Genomic DNA, 21604 nt, shown 5'->3' with positions numbered 1-21604 from the left:
GTGAAGACAAGGTAACTCTAGACTTGAATTTGTGTTTATTTCTCGGAGACTGAACTTCCGTTACCTTCTGGTTCGTTTAGGTAACTGAGAGAAGTCAGGTCGTTTTCTCCGATAAGGATTTCGGGGTTCCGTAGATGTGGAAGGCTGTTTTTATCTTTGACTGCCAGTTCCGAATTCTGTTTAAAAAACAAAAGAATTTATTAGAATGTATATCTAATTGTGTAAGATTCTATAGACATTAGAGTCTAGATAATATATACTATAGAGATAAAATATACCACATTTATCCTGTAATAAGCCCAGGGGACCAACACATACACTTTGACCTAATGTAGGTGCAGAGTATATAATACAGGACAATGAAATTGCATTTTTTTAACAATTTTGCATTGAAATGAAACAGAAAAGGGTGAACTTGAATGTTAGACAAGGGTTTCTTGTCAGAAAATAAGGATTTATTGCCAGACATGCGCTTATTGTCTGACAGGAGTTAATTATAGACAAATAAATATGGTACGTACAAATGCATTGGCCATTTTCAAATTTATTTACCATTATTTAAATTTACCCTACATGTAAATCTTTTATGGAAAGTGTTAAGATATTTTTTTGTCAAATTTCCATGTGAGTAATTTTTCTGAAATATTTCGGCACTGTTGTCCTTGAATTTTACAGCAATACTTCTACTGTGTTATAATGTTATCTTCAGTTTTAATTTCTGTATCAGAAATGTAAAAAAGAAAACATCCAAAAAATTCTGATTTTTTGGTGAAATTTTTCTCCTTATTTATAACTGAATTAAACCTGTACCATATTCAACCAAATAAGCACACTGTCCACATACAAAAACACAACGGCAAGATGCTTTTAATAAAACATGTACAGAGAAGTCACCATTTGAAAAATCTGGGTATAAAAAATAACACTTTTTTATTTAAATATCTGTATGTAATAAAACAATCCTGATTCTTTGGTTAAAAGACTGGAAATTGTACTGGCAGATCATATATATCAGTGTGGTTAGGAATTTTTTATATGTTTCAATCAATTAGCACACCCATCCTCGTTTCCTGAAATATGGTGGGGGTGTATGTGCCTATTGGAGTAGCTGCGCTTGTGCCGTCAAATACGGTATTTGCTTTCATGAGATGACACCTTTTTAAAAGCTTAATCTATCACTGCTTTAATAGATCTTTAGACAATTTACGGTGATGGTATACATGTAAAACCAGTTTTATATTTTGACACTGACTACTGTAGCTAGCTGTCCACATTACAGGGGGCCCCTATAATCACCGGTGACAGATCTAGAGCTTCCTGCTCCCGGACAACACAACACATGTAGTCTAACAAAATAGCTGAGCTACATGTAGTCTCCGCCCACTCATTCTACAAAAACTGACCTACAAGTACGTGTAACAAATATCATTCCTGGGAGAGAGAGCTTGGAAAACAATATAAATACCATTGTTTCACAGACCTCGAAATAGAATTAACAATGACCTTGACCTTGGACCCATGAAACATGAACTCAACTGAGGTTATGTTTTATGTTTTGAATAATTGACCTTTGGATTATAATTATTTTTTTTTAGATTTTTATATAATCGCAATAAAATAAATTTTCTGAAAAGTCCATCAGATCTTGAGGTATTTAATGAAAATCTGCAAAGAAACTAGGTCGGAAGAATGAGAGTAGATCAAACACACTGAAATGGGTAAACAAATGGACATACACACACACTCTCTCCATTAACATTTTTGAGGAAATAAAACAACTCAACTAAAAACACATGTGCGTCACAACTGACCTAATACTACAAAATATTCCTGTTTTGTTGAAAAATGTAAATAATAAAACACATAGAAATGTCTGGAATATGTCAAGATTATTCATATGTTGTTGGGTAAATTAAAACTTTAAACACTCTCTTTTAATGAGAATGACTGACATATATATATATATTGCCACACATATATGTACATGGTTACATTATACTCCCCCACAGTTAAGACCTCCGATTCTCACTCCTCATTCTCACTCCTTAGGCCTGTCACAAGCTAAACTAAAGGGCCTATTGTCCCCATCAGCGTAAACAATTCTAATTCACATCAGGAAATTGTCAACACATTAACGCCTTCAACTGATGTTCTCACTTCAATATGAATCACTTAAAAGGCCTTGGTAATCCTGTAAGAATACTAAACAGGTATATAGTGGAGTCTGACGCAAACAAATCTCACTTTTATATATAGGACATGTCTGGAACAACAGCATTAATATCTGTTGTTAAGATTAGTGTAACATCTTCATGAATTATTTAATATGCAAATCTACATCTAATTAATATAACAAACGCGTTAGAATTTTTATCTGCACTAACAACAGTCTCTGCTGTAAACCTGACAACATGTGGATCATGATCTGACAAAATTTATTTGAAATATGCAGAGAAAAATTTGCGGTGGGGTTAACCAAAACTATTCGAGAATAAGAATCAATTCAATATATTGCTAAAAAAAAAGAATTAAGAATTCCTGGTCAGAAACAAATTGATTTCTCAAGTCCACTAAAATATGTACATACACGTTATCACGTTATTACAGCTAGGAGAATCATTATAGCTATACATGGTGATACTGCAAACTAATTTATATTTGTGGTGATTTAATTTTGCGTTTTCATGCCTTATACAGCTTTTTTATGAAATAATTTTGCAATTTATAGTCATAAACATTCCACTGTTCTTGTGACTGAAACGTATTCGCAGCAGTTCATATTCTGGAATTTTATTCACTTGCGAAAAATGAGAAAATCAGCTGCCCACAAAAACAAATTGGTTTACAGTATATATAGCATGCCTACAGTATAGAAGACATCATGCACATTACACTCAATAAATCAGCCGAATTGTAATCTCATCTATTATCATGATGTTTATTATTGTAGGTAAGAGGCACCCAGTTTACCTGTAGATGATCATATACATATGTATATAAATATTTGCTACCTGTTAACGAGCTTTTTATTACCTGTACAGGTAAATTATGATATCTCCATTATCTGTGTACAAAACTGACCATCATACTTGGGTTACTGACCAGTAGTGACCAGTACACAAATAAACGTGTGTATATATTATACCTAAGCTTTTGACCTCTCATAACACTTACTGTCTCCCTGTTATATTATATATATATAATTACCTACCTAAGGAAAAAATTAGCAGCAGAAAGAAGAATAATTATAATTACATCCCGTCATTTCAAAGTGGTAATTATCATACTTTAATTAGATTCATACCTTATATGGTATTCAACAGGTATATAAGATACACAAAACTTTATTTTATCAAATATAAACAACAAATTAGCTTCATAGAGCTTGTGTTTCGACAATAGGTGGGAAACTCTACAGGCAAGTTGAGACAGTTTTCACTCAGTTTTCACTCAGTTTTGTGAGAAAACTTCATACTTTAAGATTGAGTCTACCCTATAATTATAAATCAAAATACTAAAATTTCAGATTTTGGTATCATGTGATTAATAACTGTACCTCTTTTGTTTATTATAAACAACCTTTTTCTTTGAACAGCTTTTGTTTTAGAAACTTTAAAAAAACAAGAGATCCCAGAGGGATCTTGGCGCCCACCATTGAATGTTCTTCATAGGTTCCATGTCAGATTGATCTTTTCTCTACTTTTCTCTTCTTCTAAGTCTTACTAATCTGTGTAAATTCAGAAGAAACCTCTAGTACTTTTCAAACAAGGGAAACCTATATATAAAAGTTAAGATTAAGGCACCAAATGGAACCTATATATGGAATTTGAGAAAGATTCCTTCAGTACTTTCTGAGAAATAGCGATAACAAGCTTCCATTGTCAAAATCCAAGATGGCTGCCTATCGGCCATGTTGTTTTCCGATTGGTCTCAAAATACAATATGCATAACTAGGCACCTTGGGGAACCTACATATGAAATTTCAGGAAGATCCCTTCATTAGTTTCTTAGAAATAGCAATAACCAGTTTCAATTTTCGAAATCCAAGATGGCTGCCTGTCGGCCATGTTGTTTTCTGATTAGTCTCAAAATACAATATGCATAACCAGGCACCAAGGGGAACCTACATATGAAATTTCAGGAAGATCCCTTCAGTGCTTTCTGAGAATTATCGATAACAAACTTCAATTGTCAAAATCCAAGATGGCTGCCTGTCGGCCATGTTGTTTTCCGATCAGTCCCAAAATGCTATATGCATTACTAGGCACCAAGGGGAACCTACTTATGAAATTTGAGAAAGATCCCTTCAGTACTTTCTCAGAAATAGCGATAACAAACTTCAATTGTCAAAATCCAAGATGGCTGCCTGACGGCCATCTTGTTTTCCGATCGGTCCCAAAATGCTATATGCATAACAAGGCACCAAGAGGAACCTACATATGAAATTTGAGAAAGATTCCTTCAGTACTTTCTCAGAAATAACGATAACAAACTTCAATGGTCAAAATCCAAGATGGCTGCCTGTCGGCCATGCTGTTTTCCGATCAATCCCAAAATGCAATATGCATAACTACGCACCAAGGGGAACCTACATATGAAATTTGAGAAAGATCCCTTCAGTACTTTCTCAAAAATTGGGATAACAAACTTCAATGGTCAAAATCCAAGATGGCTGCCTGACAGCCATGTTGTTTTCCGATCTGTCCCAAAATGCAATATGCATAATTAGGCATCAAGGGGAACCTACATATGAAATTTGAGAAAGATCCCTTCGGTACTTTCTCAGAAATAGCGATAACAAACTTCAATGGTCAAAATCCAAGATGGCTGCCTGTCGGCCATGTTGTTTTCCGATCGGTCCCAAAATGCAATATGCATAACAAGGCACCAAGGGGAACCTACATATGAAATTTGAGAAAGATCCCTTCAGTACTTTCTCAGAAATAGCGATAACAAACTTCAATGGTCAAAATCCAAGATGGCTGCCTGTCGGCCATCTTGTTTTCCGATCGGTCCCAAAATGCAATATGCATAACTACGCACCAAGGGGAACCTACATATGAAATTTGAGAAAGATCCCTTCAGTACTTTTTCAGAAATAGCGATAACAAACTTCAATGGTCAAAATCCAAGATGGCTGCCTGTCGGCCATCTTGTTTTCCGATCGGTCCCAAAATGCAATATGCATAACTACGCACCAAGGGGAACCTACATATGAAATTTGAGAACGATCCCTTCAGTACTTTCTGAGGATTAGCGATAACAAGAATTGTTTACGGACGGACGGACGGACGGAGGGAGGGACGGACGGACGGACGGACGACGGACCACGGACGCAGGGCGATTTGAATAGCCCACCATCTGATGATGGTGGGCTAAAAACCTAAACTTGTGTTGTTATAAATAGCCGTAATATTGTATCTCAGGCCAGATGGCTCCTTACAATATCCATCAACTCATGATCAAGATCCTCACTATGCATGATGAACATAATCCTGGAAACAGTTACAGTATATATTGTGGTCTAGCTAGATGTTGTCAACATGTTTGACCTCTATTTCTAATGATGCCTGCCTAGCAGTCAAAAAATGTTATATACATTTTTATGCGGAAGTGAGATATGCTCCCATCCAAAGAGTGAAAGTTTAAGCTAAACACTGAAGTTTGGGGAGGGCTTATTTGTGACCCAATTTCATCTTACTATTAAAAAAAATGATTATTCTACAAAATAAAGAAGAAGGCTATAATTGTCTGTGGGCAGGGAGGGGGGGGGGGGGGGGGTAATTTGTGGACATTGGGTTCATCTTTGGGTAGGGGTTATTTGGGGGCAAGAGCATATATGGGGGCAATTTAAGCTTAAGGGGTTATTTGTAGACAGTGGTTATTTGTGGACAGGGGCTCATACAGGGGCAAGGGGTTATTTGTGGACAGAGGCTTATCTGTGGATAACTAGAACTGTTGCCAGGATGGCTGACTAATACCCCCGCAATCTGCACGAGTCAATGGTGAATTGGAACTGTTAATTAGAGGCTAACTAAGATAAGCCAGTAATATAGTGACCAGTTGCCATAGCAACCATAATTTTGAGGAAAAGAAAGTGAGATGCACATCTGCATATGGTCCTCTATATTTGTGTGAAGTTTCATTGAAATCGGCCCTTCGGTTTAGGAGGAGTTGTCTGGACAAACCTAAAGTTATGGTTCTTATTGGAAAACCTGTTTATAGTGACCAGTTGCCATAGCAACCATAATTTTGAGAAAAAGAAAGTGGCATGCACATCTACACATGGTCCTCTATATTTGTGCGAAATTTCATTGAAATCGGCAATTTGGTTTAGGAGGAGTTGTCCGGACAAACTTAAAGTTATGGTTCTTATCGGAAAACCTGTTTATAGTGACCAGTTGCCACAGCAACCATAATTTTGAGAAAAAGAAAGTGGCATGCACATCTACACATGATCATTAATATGGGTGTGAAGTTTCATTGGAATCAGCCCATCCGTTTAGGAGGAGTTGTCCGGACAAAATGTGTCTACAGACGGACGGACGGACGGACAGACAACCTGATTCCAGTATACCCCCCTAACTTCGTTGCGGGGGTTTAAATATGGTTTTAGCTGTGTATAGTACTAAGAATAAACATTATTCCATGATCAAATATATCCTATCACCACCTTCTAGATTGACAGGTGAAAGCAGGTTTATGAAGAGTCAGTGAGACAGCACTTTGATTTAGGTCACATGGTCATATAGACTCGTGATCGGATCCGTACTACGTCAGTCATAATGATCTATAAACCAGCTATGTCTGTATTGTCACATCAAATCTCTCAACACACTATCTGATAAAAGTTGACTCTCCCAGCACTAAAAAATAAAATGCTCTAGATCTTATTCATTTTTAAAATCTGAAATTATCAACAAAGATATATGACACCTTTATGAATTCATACACTTTAAATTTTGATCATATAAACCATTTCTATTTGGAAGTGAATTAAATATGACTCAACATTAGAAAAAAAATATCAGGATATAATGGATTACAAAAATGGTGTAGTCATACAGCCTTCAGATAAGAAATCACACCACACACTTCACGGTGTATATGAATTTATCTCAGTTAAACACTATCAGTACCATATTTTGACCAAACATACAGTATAGTTGGTAATTTATTTCAGGAACTGTTTTCAGGAGGACTCTAAACTAAGGAAATTCCGGAGCTGTTTTCAGTTGTTTTTAACTGGTTTTTTCTGAGCGACTTCTATAGATATTCAGGGACGCTGTTTTGAAGGGCTTTTACGGGGATTAAGGAGCTTTCTTAAGGGACTTAAGTGGGTATTTAGGAGCTGTTCCAAAGGGCTTGTTCGGGTTTATACGTTTGAAGGGCTTCATTGGGATTTCAGAGATGATTTACTCTGCACATAATATAATACGAAAATATATCAGTTAAATCTCTCTGATATAAAATAAACAAAATAAATCTACAACATGTTTATTGAATAATAAAATCTGCAGATTTCAATTCCTTGTCATTTACTTAGTGCAAATTTATTATACCTTGGCTATTTATGTGTACAGGCAACTTAACTATACATCTGATGATTCATTACATAACCTTGATAAAATAGATAAACATAATATGCATCAGAACTTGGGATGTTTTTTATATTATTGTAGCCTTGTTATCTTGCAGATACATTAGTGAATTTTCCAATGCTGATAACTGTTACTATCATATGAATGAATACCTGGTACATCCACACGACATAATAGCAGTTATCGAAATTGGAAAATTCACTGATGTATCTGCAAGGTAGCAAGGCTACATTGCAGTTTTGAGGAGGTAACTCTAAGAAAGTTATGTTACTGGTTTACCACCTACATGACTCACGGCCTATTGCTAGGTTTGGTCTCAGACTGTAGTCAGTGTTCTATAGGCTTTAGTTAGTTACTGGTTTATCGCCTACATGACAACACGTATTGCTATATTTCGTCTTACTGACTATTATTCGAGTCATGTGTGTTCTGTCGGTGTGAAGGTAACTAAAATATAACAGCTTGCCTATAGTCTACAGATTGAGGGAACCTTGGGGTCAGACCCTAAGACAACTTTTGAGTCAGCTGGCTTACACAGGATGGCTATCATACATATATACCCTCATCAGTTATATAATCATATAGATGCGATAATATCCCAGTCAATGAGATGCTTGAATAGAAGCTGTCAGACCCTAAGACAATTTTTGAGTCAGCTGGCTTACACAGGATGGATATCATACCTATATACCCTCATCAGTTATATAATCATATAGATGCGGTAATATCCCAGTCAATGAGATGCTTGAATAGAAGCTGTCAGACCCTAAGACAATTTTTGAGTCAGCTGGCTTACACAGGATGCCTATCATACATATATACCCTCATCAGTTATATAATCATATAGATGCGGTAATATCCCAGTCAATGAGATGCTTGAATAGAAGCTGTCAGACCCTAAGACAATTTTTGAGTCAGCTGGCTTACACAGGATGGCTATCATACATATATACCCTCATCAGTTATATAATCATATAGATGCGATAATATCCCAGTCAATGAGATGCTTGAATAGAAGCTTTTATGAGGTCTCCAAATATAGATGGCAAATGTTGCAATATAAGGACCAGATTTAAATTCACTGCACTTTCCATCGATTGATTTCCCTCCTAAAATACTGCCTTGTATAGAACTCGGCTATATACCAACCAATACTGCTTCACCGGCCATGTGGTAGATTTCCATTAACATTCGAGTGGCATAATTCTATAATCGTTTATTTGACACCAAAACAATATTCGTTCAATGGAAAATGTTCTGGGAAGGATTACGACTAAAACAGATTGTCAGTACGTATACAGGCACACTTTAAGTATCGCGATCTGTGAACATTGGAATAAGAAAAATGGTCATTGTGTTCTGCTTGTTCAAGATCTGTGTTTCCAATTTCAACAGCTCATCGCATTTAAGAACCTGCAATCTATTGGTCACAGGTATTTGAATTCTAAACCAAGCTTCATATTTTTCATTAGGTGAGCTGACCACATTTTTAAGATTGAAACAGGATTCATCACATTTTTTTAAACAATATATGTGACTGGTTTGAAAACAAAATCTCATAAAAGATATCTCGTCATTTCAAATAAATGTTCTTATATGCAGCATGACCTTATCATTAATCAGACTTAATTATGACCTTGATGAATACTTTAAATAATAAATATGGCATTCATGGAATGTTAATTTATTCATTACCTTATTCTTGATTATACCTAAAATTAAGCTGTCACAGGAAAAAATAATTTTCTGACTTCAAAATACTAGAACATTTACCACAAAATGGATTTTTCCGAATGTGTCCGATTTTTTCACCATTTTTGTAAGACATTTACTTCTTTACAGCAACGAACTCCGAGTTGAGTAGAGAGACCGATTAATAGCCGGTTGTCAGGCTAACTCTAATGGAAAAGTGTAACAATATTTCTTGGTCAACATCTGTACAATGATCATGACATTCCCAGGATAGACAGCATACATCCAAAATTTCTAACAGAAATCTTCCCAGGGTCACATAAATATTGATTCCGGAAGCATTTTCAATTTTTTTTTCATAAATTCACCGGTAACTACATTACTATTAACGTCATACAGGCAAAAATTTATTTTAAAATATTCAGTAATTTTTTATTCCATTTTTTTTTTTTGTATCTTCATTCTGAGTAATACCAGTAATACTAAAATAAACCGATCATTTATCTATAAAAAAATCCCTTGCAATTAACACAACCAGATACTCTATGTAACTGATATTGGTAATATTGGTAACATTCACAAGGGATTTAATATTGCTATATTAGCAGTTATTAAATACAGTGTGAAAATAAACATTTATAAACAAATTAGATAGAGGTATATTATTTATTGCAGAATGTACCCTTACTAATTTGATTTGACACATTAAAATTATTTTGCCCCCTCAACGGCTCATTATCAGAATGTAGAGAATTATATGTATATATTATATTATAATTACTGTATATGACCTAATAAGGGCACATGGCGCCGGTAATTGACAGTGGGGGCGCCCTTATTAAGATTCATTGTTCTGAAGTTTTATGAAACAGACTATACCTTATAGCAGAATACCCAAGGCTGTGGAAACAGTACGAACATAAATTATTATTTTTGAACACCATTTTGACACTCAATCAAAGATTTTTTTCCTTGGAAAAAAGGTAGGGGCGCCCTTATTAGGGCAGGCGCCCTAATTAAGACATATACGGCACATTCATTTATAATATTTTTCACTGTACATTAAAACTGCTATAGATTATGATTACAGTTTACACTATTTGAAGTTTCATTATATTATAAATCAATTTCAATTGCATAATATTTTCTGTGCATCAATTCATCAATGTCTCAATTTCTGCTCAAATTTATTGCAGTGTATTCATTCTGCAATAAAAGCCTAGGGGCAACCTATAAACTCTGTATCAAAGGGATGTGACATATATGTATACAGGAGAATAATGGCATTGTGTGTTGGTATTTCTGACCTGAGATAGCTGTATGTCTGTCGGCAACCCCACAAAACCAGGAAGTATATATACTTTCAAAATCTGATATGTGTTATCTCTTTTCCAGGAATTTGGTCATACTATTGGGTATACGTAAAGAGAGTAAGTTTTACCCCACAGAAAAATCTTAATTATAATCATTCATCAATTCAAGTAGCCACTACATAAACTTTGGGTCCCCAAGCAGGGGAGGGGGAGGGGGGGGGGGGGGGGAGGAAATATCAAAACTCTTCAGCTAAATGGCTGTAATACCTTAATTATTACGGATGTAAAACTTGTGATCTGAATAACTCAGGCATTGATGGGCTTTTATCAAGGCGAGAGTTTATTGCCGGTAAAGGCAATAAGTTTTAACCAGCTAGACCTTCATCCTTCATCATTTAGGAGCAAATTACGCATAAATTCAGTCTGAAAGTAGGTAGATGGGCTCATTAAACAAGAATTATAGACTTGAATGTTAATTCTGAGCTGTACTACGATGGCTGCAATAGGTTAGTAGGTTAGAGCGTCGGCCACGTAATCTTAGATGAAGATCTGAAGTGCGTGGTTCGATGCTCCCTACCCGTGTCAGTTTGTGTTCTCTGGAAGCCAGGGTTTAATTCCCTGGGACCCTCAAATATAATCAATTTAGGAGTCCTGGGACTCCCAATCACAATTAATATGTAGTAAATCTCTATCAATTTTGGGAGTCCTTTGGCAATTTTAGGAGTCAAAATGTAGGTTTTTGCGAGTCAGGGAAAACCTTGGGAAGATTAGTAAGAAACGGGCTGGTCGATCAGTGGTTGTGTCCTTTGGCAAGAAACATTACCCTAGTTCGTCTATATGGCATAAGACAGGCCTCCTGTATTTTGTTTAGTGAGGTAGTCACCAACTACTACAAGGAAACCCTGCCTGAATTGATCCTGGCTGTTCATGCGGTGATAAATCCAGCAAACAAACAAAACTTAACTGTTTTTGACATGGACATGCTTATTACCTGAGGCATGAGCTTATTGCCAGATAATTAAGACATTAAGTTTTACTGTTAATGAGGCAATACCTAAATCATATATAGTGGCCTTGGACTAAAGGGTATTGTAGATAAGTGTAAAGGCTGATCGGGAGCAGAACATAGTGAAACTGATAAACACCAGGTAATTTACTGAAGTTATATGCAGAGAGATATACATGTACAATCTAAATACATTCTAGGGGTTCAGCTAGGTAATATTAAAATGATAGTTGTTCTATTAATATTGCTTGGCTTATAGCACTGGTACCCAGAAAAGTACTAATTTCCTCGTAGAATGCCTAATAATTAGGCTTTCCACGAGGAAATTAGTACTTTTCTGGGTACCAGTGTAGGCAACGAAGAATATTGAACGTACAGAAAACAATGAAATGTAGAATTTGTACTGACATAACGACAGATACATGACATTCCATGCTCTGTGTTATAATATGTATGTGTAAAACATCTCATGTGTTTTAATTAATATCCCTTGTATCCATCACACTTATAATTGTGTACAGGTGAGCACTCTGATAATGATCAGACAGAAAACAATGACATGCAGGTATACTGGACAGGTGCACGTGTACATCATGGATACATTCCATGCTAGCTCTGTGTGAGGTGTAATAGAGTAAAATATCTGTGTGAGGTGTAATAGAGTAAAATATCTAATTTGTTTTAATTAATATCCCTTGGAAACCTCACACTTTTAGTCTATACAGGTGAGCACACTGATAATGATCCTACATAGATAACGAGTTATCAGGTGTGTACCTGTCACCTGTAATCACCATAGCAGCACGATCACACTTCCTTTTAAGTGTCGCTGTAGTTAAATACATGATCTTTTATTTCCTCATCTATATCGGTATTGCGTGACAGTCTTCTTCTCCAGTAATATAATCTAATTTATCTGATAAGGTGTTGTAATAAGAATGAAGCATAGCGCATTGGGTTGCCTTTATCTTTATATCTGTATATATATATATATGTGTACGTGTGTGTGTGTGAATTGTAGAGAAACTGCACTGATCATAAACGCCTCTGGTCAGGTAGCTCAAATGATCAAGATTAAAGCGCTCATCTAGAGTTCAGAGGTCTTGGGTTCGAGTCCCCATTTGGACATTGCATTTTTCTTCTCCTATTTCATTTGGCACCCAACAAAATACCAAAACAGATCTAGAGGTAGTGTAGGGTCTCGTGTGTGTCTTCAGGGTCAAAGACTTTGTTGAAGGTCAGAGTTCAATTTGTTGAAACATGACTGGCTGAATGCAAGTGGTCAGACTGCTTAAATGGTTAGAATGTCTGTTTAAGAGTTCAGAGGTCCTGGTTCGAGTCTCAGTCTGGTCGTTGCATTTTTCCTCCTACCTAATGAATTTGGGACAAAATGAGTTATTTAATGAAATTAGATCAAGTTTCCTCCATTACCCAATAATTACTTGTTTACTGGGTTTATATATTTCCTTGAGAACAGTCAGGGTAGTTTTGAGACAGTTCCTTGCACAGTGTAGTAGCTGGTGGCTACCTCATTGAAAAACACAATAGCACAGAAACCTGAACGAGTGTTATTTCCTCTGACTGTATATTTACAAAAAGCTACTTGCTGCCGAGCTATGAACATATGATCATAACTTGTATGGGTGATATAGGGCATAAAATCCCTCAAGCAGTAACAGTGTAATAACTGTAGGTAAAGGATATACACAATATAACTGTCACTTCTGTGTGATGTGTCAGTAACAATTATTGTATTGTAAGTCAATATTGGCTATTCTAGCTGGAAAAGGCATGAAATGGTGGGGTGAAGGGTAGGTTGAAGGGTATAGGGTAAAGGTTGGGGTGATTCTTAGTGAAGGTTGGGGCAAGGGGAGGGTGCACGTGGGGTGAGGTACATATGGAAAGTTATTGTGAGCCAGATGGACATTATATAATTATATAACCATAGGGCAGTAGAAAAATTGTTTATTTGTGGTTAAAGATTATAAGTGACAGTATCTGAATAATGAAGGACATTATTTGAGCTTGGGGAAGATGAGGGAATCATTGAAGATAACGACGGTGGTGGTAGGGGTACCGTTGGGTGGTCATTTTGTTTGATGCTGAATATCATTACAACTATGCTAAAAACATATATATATGTACCAATTAGAAGTAGAAAATAATCTTTATTTTTTGGAATTTTATATAAATTCTCAAGCTAGACAATAATCTGATTTTAGAAATTCTGCTGTTACATTTTAATCTGAATCTCATCACATTTGCATAGATCACAAGCTTAACATTTGACAGAAGGCTATACAATCTAATCCGAGTCTTCTTTGTGTTTGAATACAAGTCAAATAATGCTGGACAGAGGAAGCCAGACATCTGAATCTGAGTCTTATCAACGTTTGTATGGGTCAACAGGAGAACTGTGAGGAGTTGATACATAAAGCATTTATGAGATGAAGACTAAACAAACAGCATATCAAATCAATTTACTCCATCTCCACACGATTATCACAGCAGGTCCATGGATCGACTGTCCCTGTCTGTGGCGGCACATCAGTAAATACTAAGAAGTTAGAATTGTAGACCTTATCCAAGACTTAAACAATTTTGTTTGTGTATGACCTCCAGGTAATATCACACAATTTTGAAGCAAAAATTAAGATAGCAGATTAGGCATCCTGGACAGGAGAAAACTAGAAAATGTCTGTAAGACATAAATGCCCCCACTGCCAGTTGACACCCCGAAACATGTACACAGTTTGGTGAGGATCACATCATTATCAGCAGTTCCTGAGATTAAAACTAAGCTAGTTACATTGCATTGCATTGGGACGGGACGGGACGGGATGGGGACGGGACGGGACGGGACAGGACGGGGACGGGACGGACATGGGTAGCACTGTATCAATTCAGCATCACTTGTCCTTTGGGCAAATTTGGGTTCTAAAGTATCGGGTACTTGCCAGAAGGTGAAAAATATTGCCCAAATTAAACTTGATCAGAAATATCTTAAATAAATCTAAGGAAAAAGTAAAAATAACAAGAAATTTAGCACTTGCAAATTGTGAAAGTAATTACTGTATTCATTTGCCCATTAGACCAAATCTAAATCTACTCGCTCTGGACCTGGACCTGGTTTTTTTCTTGCCTTCAGGCATCAGAGTCCCCAAGAGAGTTTAAACTCTGTAGATTTGATCAAATAAAAAAGTGCCCTAGTCTATGAAGGTGTCCATACAAAGATGTGTCTTTCTGAGGTTTGAAGAATTTAACACTCACAATCTTCTCTTAGAGAAATATTTTTTAAAAGTCGGCAATCAAACGGATCAAATATTGCTTTCTTTGCCGACGTCTTGAAAACATCAATATTCCTTCATTCTTATCATCAACCCAGGAGACCATATTTTGGCCGCAGTGTCGGTGATAACAGTAAAGATTTTTGGATAGCATTAACCAATAATGGTAATAGACTATATATATAGCTAGAAGTTATAACATTTATCTTGCTTAAAGACATTAAATATCCTCCTAAAACGGCAGCTTGATCATGAGCTAATTAGAATCATGTACAGAAATTATGGAGCTGCTGCCTTGATGTAGGTCCCTTTTATAGACAATTTTCCCTGAAAATTACAACATATCTAGTATTTTGCTTACGGTATATTCCAGCAACTGGCAGAGACATGGAGAGGTTAGGTATACGTATCTCACAACCTTTTCTGGACAATTTTCCCTTTTCTGGACAATTTTCTCTCTTCTAGACAATTTTCCCTTTCTGGACAATTTTCTCTCTTCTAGACAATTTTCCCTTTTCTGGACAACTTTCCCTTTTTTAGGTAATTTTCCCTTTTCTGGAAAATTTTCCCTTTTCTGGAAAATTTTCCCTTTTCTGGACAATTAGAATAATTTTCCCTAAAATTACAACATATATCTTTTTATAATGTTCAAGCTAGGAACCTTTTATAGACAATTTTCTGGACAATTTTCTCTTCTAGACAATTTTCCCTTTTCTGGACAACTTTTCCTTTTCTAAACAATTTTCCCTTTTCTGGACAGTTTTCTCTGTTCTGGAAATTTTTCCTTTTTTGGACAATTTTCCCTAAAATAACAACAAATATCTGTTTATGATATTCAAGCTAGGAACCATTTCTAGACAATTTTCCCTAAAATTATAATATATCACCTGCACAGATTGAAATTATGAAGTTAAGTTCAAGAACTCTATATGCATGCTTTGTTTATTTGTTTGTTTCTTGGATTTTTCGCCACAAGAACAGCCATGCAGGGTCATTTTGAGGCGAGGGGTCTCTTTGTAGTAGTTGGTGACTACCTCACTGAACAACATATACAGGAGGCCTGTTGTATGCCACCCAGAGGAACTAGGGTAAGGTGTCTTGCCCAAGGACACAACAATGACAGCACAGACTTGCCACTTTCACAGCTTCCTGAGAAATACAATAATCCAACACGGGTAGGGAGGGTTGAACCACACACCTCGGATCTTCACCTGAGGTTACGTAGCCCAGGCCACTACTTTAACCAACTAATCTTTATCACTATGCATGCGTTGCTCATATATCAGTTGCCTGATAAAAATATAAATAAAAATGTGTGAATTTAAGTAAAAAATTATGAAAACAAGAACTTTTTAATTGTTCAAATTGTTTTTTCAAGCTTTGGCCCAGACTAATTCCATGACAAGCTCCGGGATCCACTTACAAATGTTTAATTACATAATTATATAAGTTCATGTGTATTCAAATAGGACAGAAGATCACAGAATCTTTTAATGTAAATATATAGACATGTGTGAAGCCTGAACATGCATTTAATATGGGAATTTCCATTGAAATTCATTCAAAATGAATTTCCAAATATCTTTTTTAAAAAAGGGATTATAAGCTGCTAAGAAAAAATATATTGACTTAAAAGTTGAAAATAAAACTAATTTAGTTTAATTTTTCCTTTCATTTTCAACTTCTAAGTACAATGTACATTGTAAATAGATTTTTTTTCTAATTATTTTGATTTAAGATTATAATTAACTAAATAACGAACTAAAAGAAAGGCAATATAATGAAGGATTCTACCACAGAAAGTGTCACACATATACTGCATATATATATATATATACTGTGTATAGGGTAATAAACAAAGGAATTCTAATAATGAGATGAAGGAAGAAAATATTTTAAAAGACATCTATATACATGTATCTCTATACTAGATATTTAGTTTTCTAATTAAGTATATAAGTATATATATACTGTACAAGGGGAAAACACATGCAGACTCACTTTGTATATACCAGTACCCTGGAGATAGAAGCCATAATAAAAATGGAATTAATTCTTAAAGAAATAGAAACAATCTATTATCCTTCAATTAAGATATTTTTTGTAATGAATTAATGCAGTGAAACTTGACTTTAATTTACCAACCACTGACTTTACCGACATCCTGACGTATCACCTGACCATATCAATCTGTATGACAATATTCCCCAGTGTCAGCATGCCGACACTGTCATCTATACCGACACACTGAGTCTGTCCCAAAGTGTGTCAGTAAAGTCAGGTTTCACTGTATGTACCATACAATATTAAAAGAGGCACATATGTGATTATAAATGTTATATAATACTACCATCATCTATATCAACACATATAAATAACACATTATCCTCTGATATTTGATACAGTCGATCTATTTATAGTAACTTCTTACACATTATCCTCTGATATTTGATACAGTCGATCTATTTATAGTAACTTCCTTCACATTATTCTCTGATATTTGATACAGTCGATCTATTTATAGTAACTTCGAATTCCTTCACATTATCCTCTGACAATTGATACAGCCGATCTATTTATAGTAACTTCCTTCACATTATCCTCTGATATTTGATACAGTCGATCTATTTATAGTACCGTAAATATTCGGGTATAGTGCGCACTCGCGTATAGTGCGCAGGTACGTTTTTGAGGTTCATTTTCAAAAAAAAAAAAAAATAACAATTTTTTTTTTTCAATATTCAACTGAGCGGTAGAAATCTAGATGAATTCTAAAGCATAAGATGATAGGAATTTGTAACTTATGAAAGCTTATTTACCACATTTAATTGGAATCACCGGTCAGATTTGACACATTGGATTGACAGGTTGTTTACATTATACCGCGACAGGCCTAGTCAGCTTGCAAATTGTAGCGGTCCCATCTACGCTGTTGTACAAACAAAATAATTAATCCTACCCTCAATTACCTTGTGAATTTCACGCATGTATGATCTCTTGTGTTGTCTGTCCACGAACATACAAAGCTAATTAAGCTCAATTATAACAAGATTGACTAGATCTAGTAAGCTGACTGCTACGTAATGTAACACAGGCCGTCATTTTGTATACAGTACGGAAACAAGTCTGCTGTCGTCGTGCTGGTCACAACTTTTATGTCAATGAATTAACATGTGTAATGGATAAATCTACAGTGCAGACAATAAATAAGAGTACCCCGGTAGTTTTCACAGTCAGATCGTATTTTATATGGCCAGTTGGTCAGTGACTGCCGCATGAGATAAAGGCATTAGTGTTACCCTTGCCTAATTGCGCATGCGTGCTGTTACAGCTTCCGTAAATGTTATCAGTTTCTGGCAGCACTCTGGATTTATAAGATGATTAATTTAGAAGTGTGAAATAACTAAGTACTGCTATATCATTTCAAGTTTTGTTTGATGTTAATTGAGATGTTATACATCGTTTTGGACCTGAATACGGGAACATGCTCAAGTGAGATCGTATGTGTACGGAATGTGTGGCTCACGATCGACTTAGATAAATCCACGTAATTGCTGATAAATACACAATTTCAATGAATTAAACATCAAAATAACTATTCATTTCTTTGATTATTTGTTAACTATTACTTTCTAAATGCTTTATATATGTAATATATATATATAAGTATTAAATCAATCCTGCTGTGAAAGGAAACGATCACAAATCTCAGTCAAATCACATTCATTCTGACTGGGAAAAGGCTTGTACTTGCGTATAGTGCGCAGTGGTCTTTTTCACTTGTCAATTTTTGAAAAAAAGTGCGCACTATACGCGAATATTTACGGTAACTTCCTTCACATTATTCTCTGATATTTGATACAGTCGATCTATTTATAGTAACTTCGAATTCCTTCACATTATCCTCTGACAATTGATACAGCCGATCTATTTATAGTAACTTCCTTCACATTATCCTCTGATATTTGATACAGTCGATCTATTTATAGTAACTTCCTACACATTATCCTCTGATATTTGATACAGTCGATCTATTTATAGTAACTTCCTTCACATTATCCTCTGATATTTGATACAGTTGATCTATTTATAGTAACTTCCTTCACATTATCATCTGATATTTGATACAGTCGATCTATTTATAGTAACTTCCTACACATTATCCTCTGATATTTGATACAGTTGATCTATTTATAGTAACTTCCTACACATTATCCTCTGACATTTGATACAGTCGATCTATTTATAGTAACTTCCTACACATTATCCTCTGATATTTGATACAGTCGATCTATTTATAGTAACTTCCTACACATTATCCTCTGATATTTTATACAGTTGATCTACATGTATTTATAGTAACTTCCTACACATTATCCTCTGATATTTGATACAGTCGATCTATTTATAGTAACTTCCTACACATTATCCTCTGATATTTGATAGTCGATCTATTTATAGTAACTTCCTACACATTATCATCTAATATTTGATACAGTCGATCTATTTATAGTAACTTCATACACATTATCATCTGATATTTGATACAGTTGATCTATTTATAGTAACTTCCTACACATTATCATCTGATACTTTATACAGTTGATCTATTTATAGTAACTTCCTACACATTATCATCTGATATTTGAAACAGTTGATCTATTTATAGTCTATCTGATATTTGAAACAGTTGATCTATTTATAGTCTAACTTCATGAATATACTATTTACTTGTGTGATCATGATCAAAGTCAGAAATGTCCGATGCTTGTTGATATGCCTCATGGTTCCCTTTTCAGCACACCCTAGTTCTCATTTTGAGAACATGACATTTCCTAGATGTGGACTAGATTTACCGTATATGGCAGGTTTCATAGTTCAATCAGAGGATGCTTACCCTCCCTGAACACCTGGGCCCATATTCATGAAACCCTTGTCTTGCTCACATATATATTTTATGCTACGACTCATGTATTTTTGGTAATGAATCTGATATTTGAATTAACATTTTTCAATAATTTGAAGGAGTTTCGGAAATGACCGCAGGTGAGATATATTTTTTTCGATATTTAGATTTTTCTATTGAACTGCTATTTCCTGATTCCAGCAAGTTTAAAGAAATTGTGCTGTGCCCAGATTCCCTGCATGAGCATGCGCATGACACTGGTTTCAAACTATCCTTGTAATTTTCTATAACAATCTCGAGCTCCTTGTAAACAGTGTTTCATTAATTTTGAGTTAGAATCACATTTCCAGTTATAATAACATGTCAGTATTCTCTGATTGTTTTTTTTGTTAGTAAACTAAGTTAACTAACAACATTTGACCAACAGGATTTCTGCTGTATTACTGTACATACGTACAGACCGTGGTTGATGTTAAAGACTGATCATGAACATTCAAAGATTAGCTAGCTCTCCAATTCCTTACTTAGTCAACTTTCACTTGGGTCATGCATGAAGCAGCAACATGCAACATTTTAAAACTAGTAATCAAAGGTTATTTTGTGTTAACACCTGTATATATCCAAATAATCGTATATCTTACAATCAAACATTTTCCAAAATGGCAAAACCTTATATCGGAAATTGATCATTTGACCGATTCCTCCTGAAATATCTCCTGTATTTTCTGTATGATAGTAGAGAGTTCCCAGTTTATTTTTGTAATCAAACATAGCAGCTAAAGTAACTTCATGGTCAATAAATATTTAAATACTCCTTATATGGTATTGGTCACTAAATAATTCCTTATATGGTATTGGTCAGTTAAATACTCCTTATATGGTATATATTGGCCATCAATTACTCCTTATATGGTCTTGGCCATCAATAACTCCTTATATGGTATTGACCAATCAATAACTCCTTATATGGTATTGACCAATCATTAACTCCTTATATGGTATTGGCCATTGAATAACTCCTTATATGGTACTGGTAAATCAATAACTCCTTATATGGTAATGCTCACCTATATATCATACTATATTGTATGTAATTTATTTATAAATCTTACCTCTCCATCTTCATACTGGATCTTGACTGATTTCTGCCCAGTATAATTTTCCAGAAGTTCAGCGGCCCGCCACACAATTTCCGAGTCGGGAATCCATACCCGGGCTCCCTACAACATAGAAAATGAAAATATTCATCAGAATGAGATAAGTGTAAGAACATTAGATTATCCAAAATCCTCCCACTCAATCGGGAATTCATACATGGGCTGAACTCCCATTAACATTGAAATCAAATACCACTTATAAAAACAAGAGATCCCAGAGGGATCTTGGCGCCCACCATTGAATGATCTTCATAGGTTCCATGTCAGATTGATCTTTTCTCTACTTTTCCCTTCCTCTAAGTCTTACTAATCTGTGTAAATTCAGAAACAGCCCTCTATAGCTAGTACTTTTCAAACAAGGGGAACCTATATATAAAATTTAAGATTTAGCGATAATGGCTGTCTGTCGGCCATATGCTGTTTTCCGATTGGTCCCAATATGCAAAACTAGGCACTGAGGGGAACCTACATATGAAATTTGAGAAAGATCCCTTCAGTACTTTCTGAGAAATAGCGATAACAAACTTCAATTGTCAAAATCCAAGATGGCTGCCTGTCGGCCATGTTGTTTTCCGATTGGTCTCAAAATGCAATATGCATAACAAGGCACCAAGAAGAACCTGCATATGAAATTTGAGAAAG

At 35.3% G+C, this 21604-nt stretch overlaps 1 protein-coding gene across 1 annotated transcript in view; it reads right to left on the bottom strand.

The window, feature by feature from the left end:
- LOC117315604 (unconventional myosin-Va-like) overlaps positions 1-21025 on the bottom strand; it is a gene marked incomplete at its 5' end in the record, with an annotated part of 60664 nt that extends 39639 nt beyond the window's left edge. The window contains 2 exon segments of the mRNA XM_033869867.1: positions 65-176; positions 20918-21025. Coding sequence (XP_033725758.1) covers positions 65-176; positions 20918-21025 — 220 coding nt within the window.
- Positions 21026-21604: the final 579 nt, after the last annotated feature.

Source organism: Pecten maximus, chromosome 17, assembly GCF_902652985.1.
Source record: "Pecten maximus chromosome 17, xPecMax1.1, whole genome shotgun sequence".
Taxonomy (NCBI): domain Eukaryota; kingdom Metazoa; phylum Mollusca; class Bivalvia; order Pectinida; family Pectinidae; genus Pecten; species Pecten maximus.
This window is presented reverse-complemented; position numbering and strand designations above follow the sequence as displayed.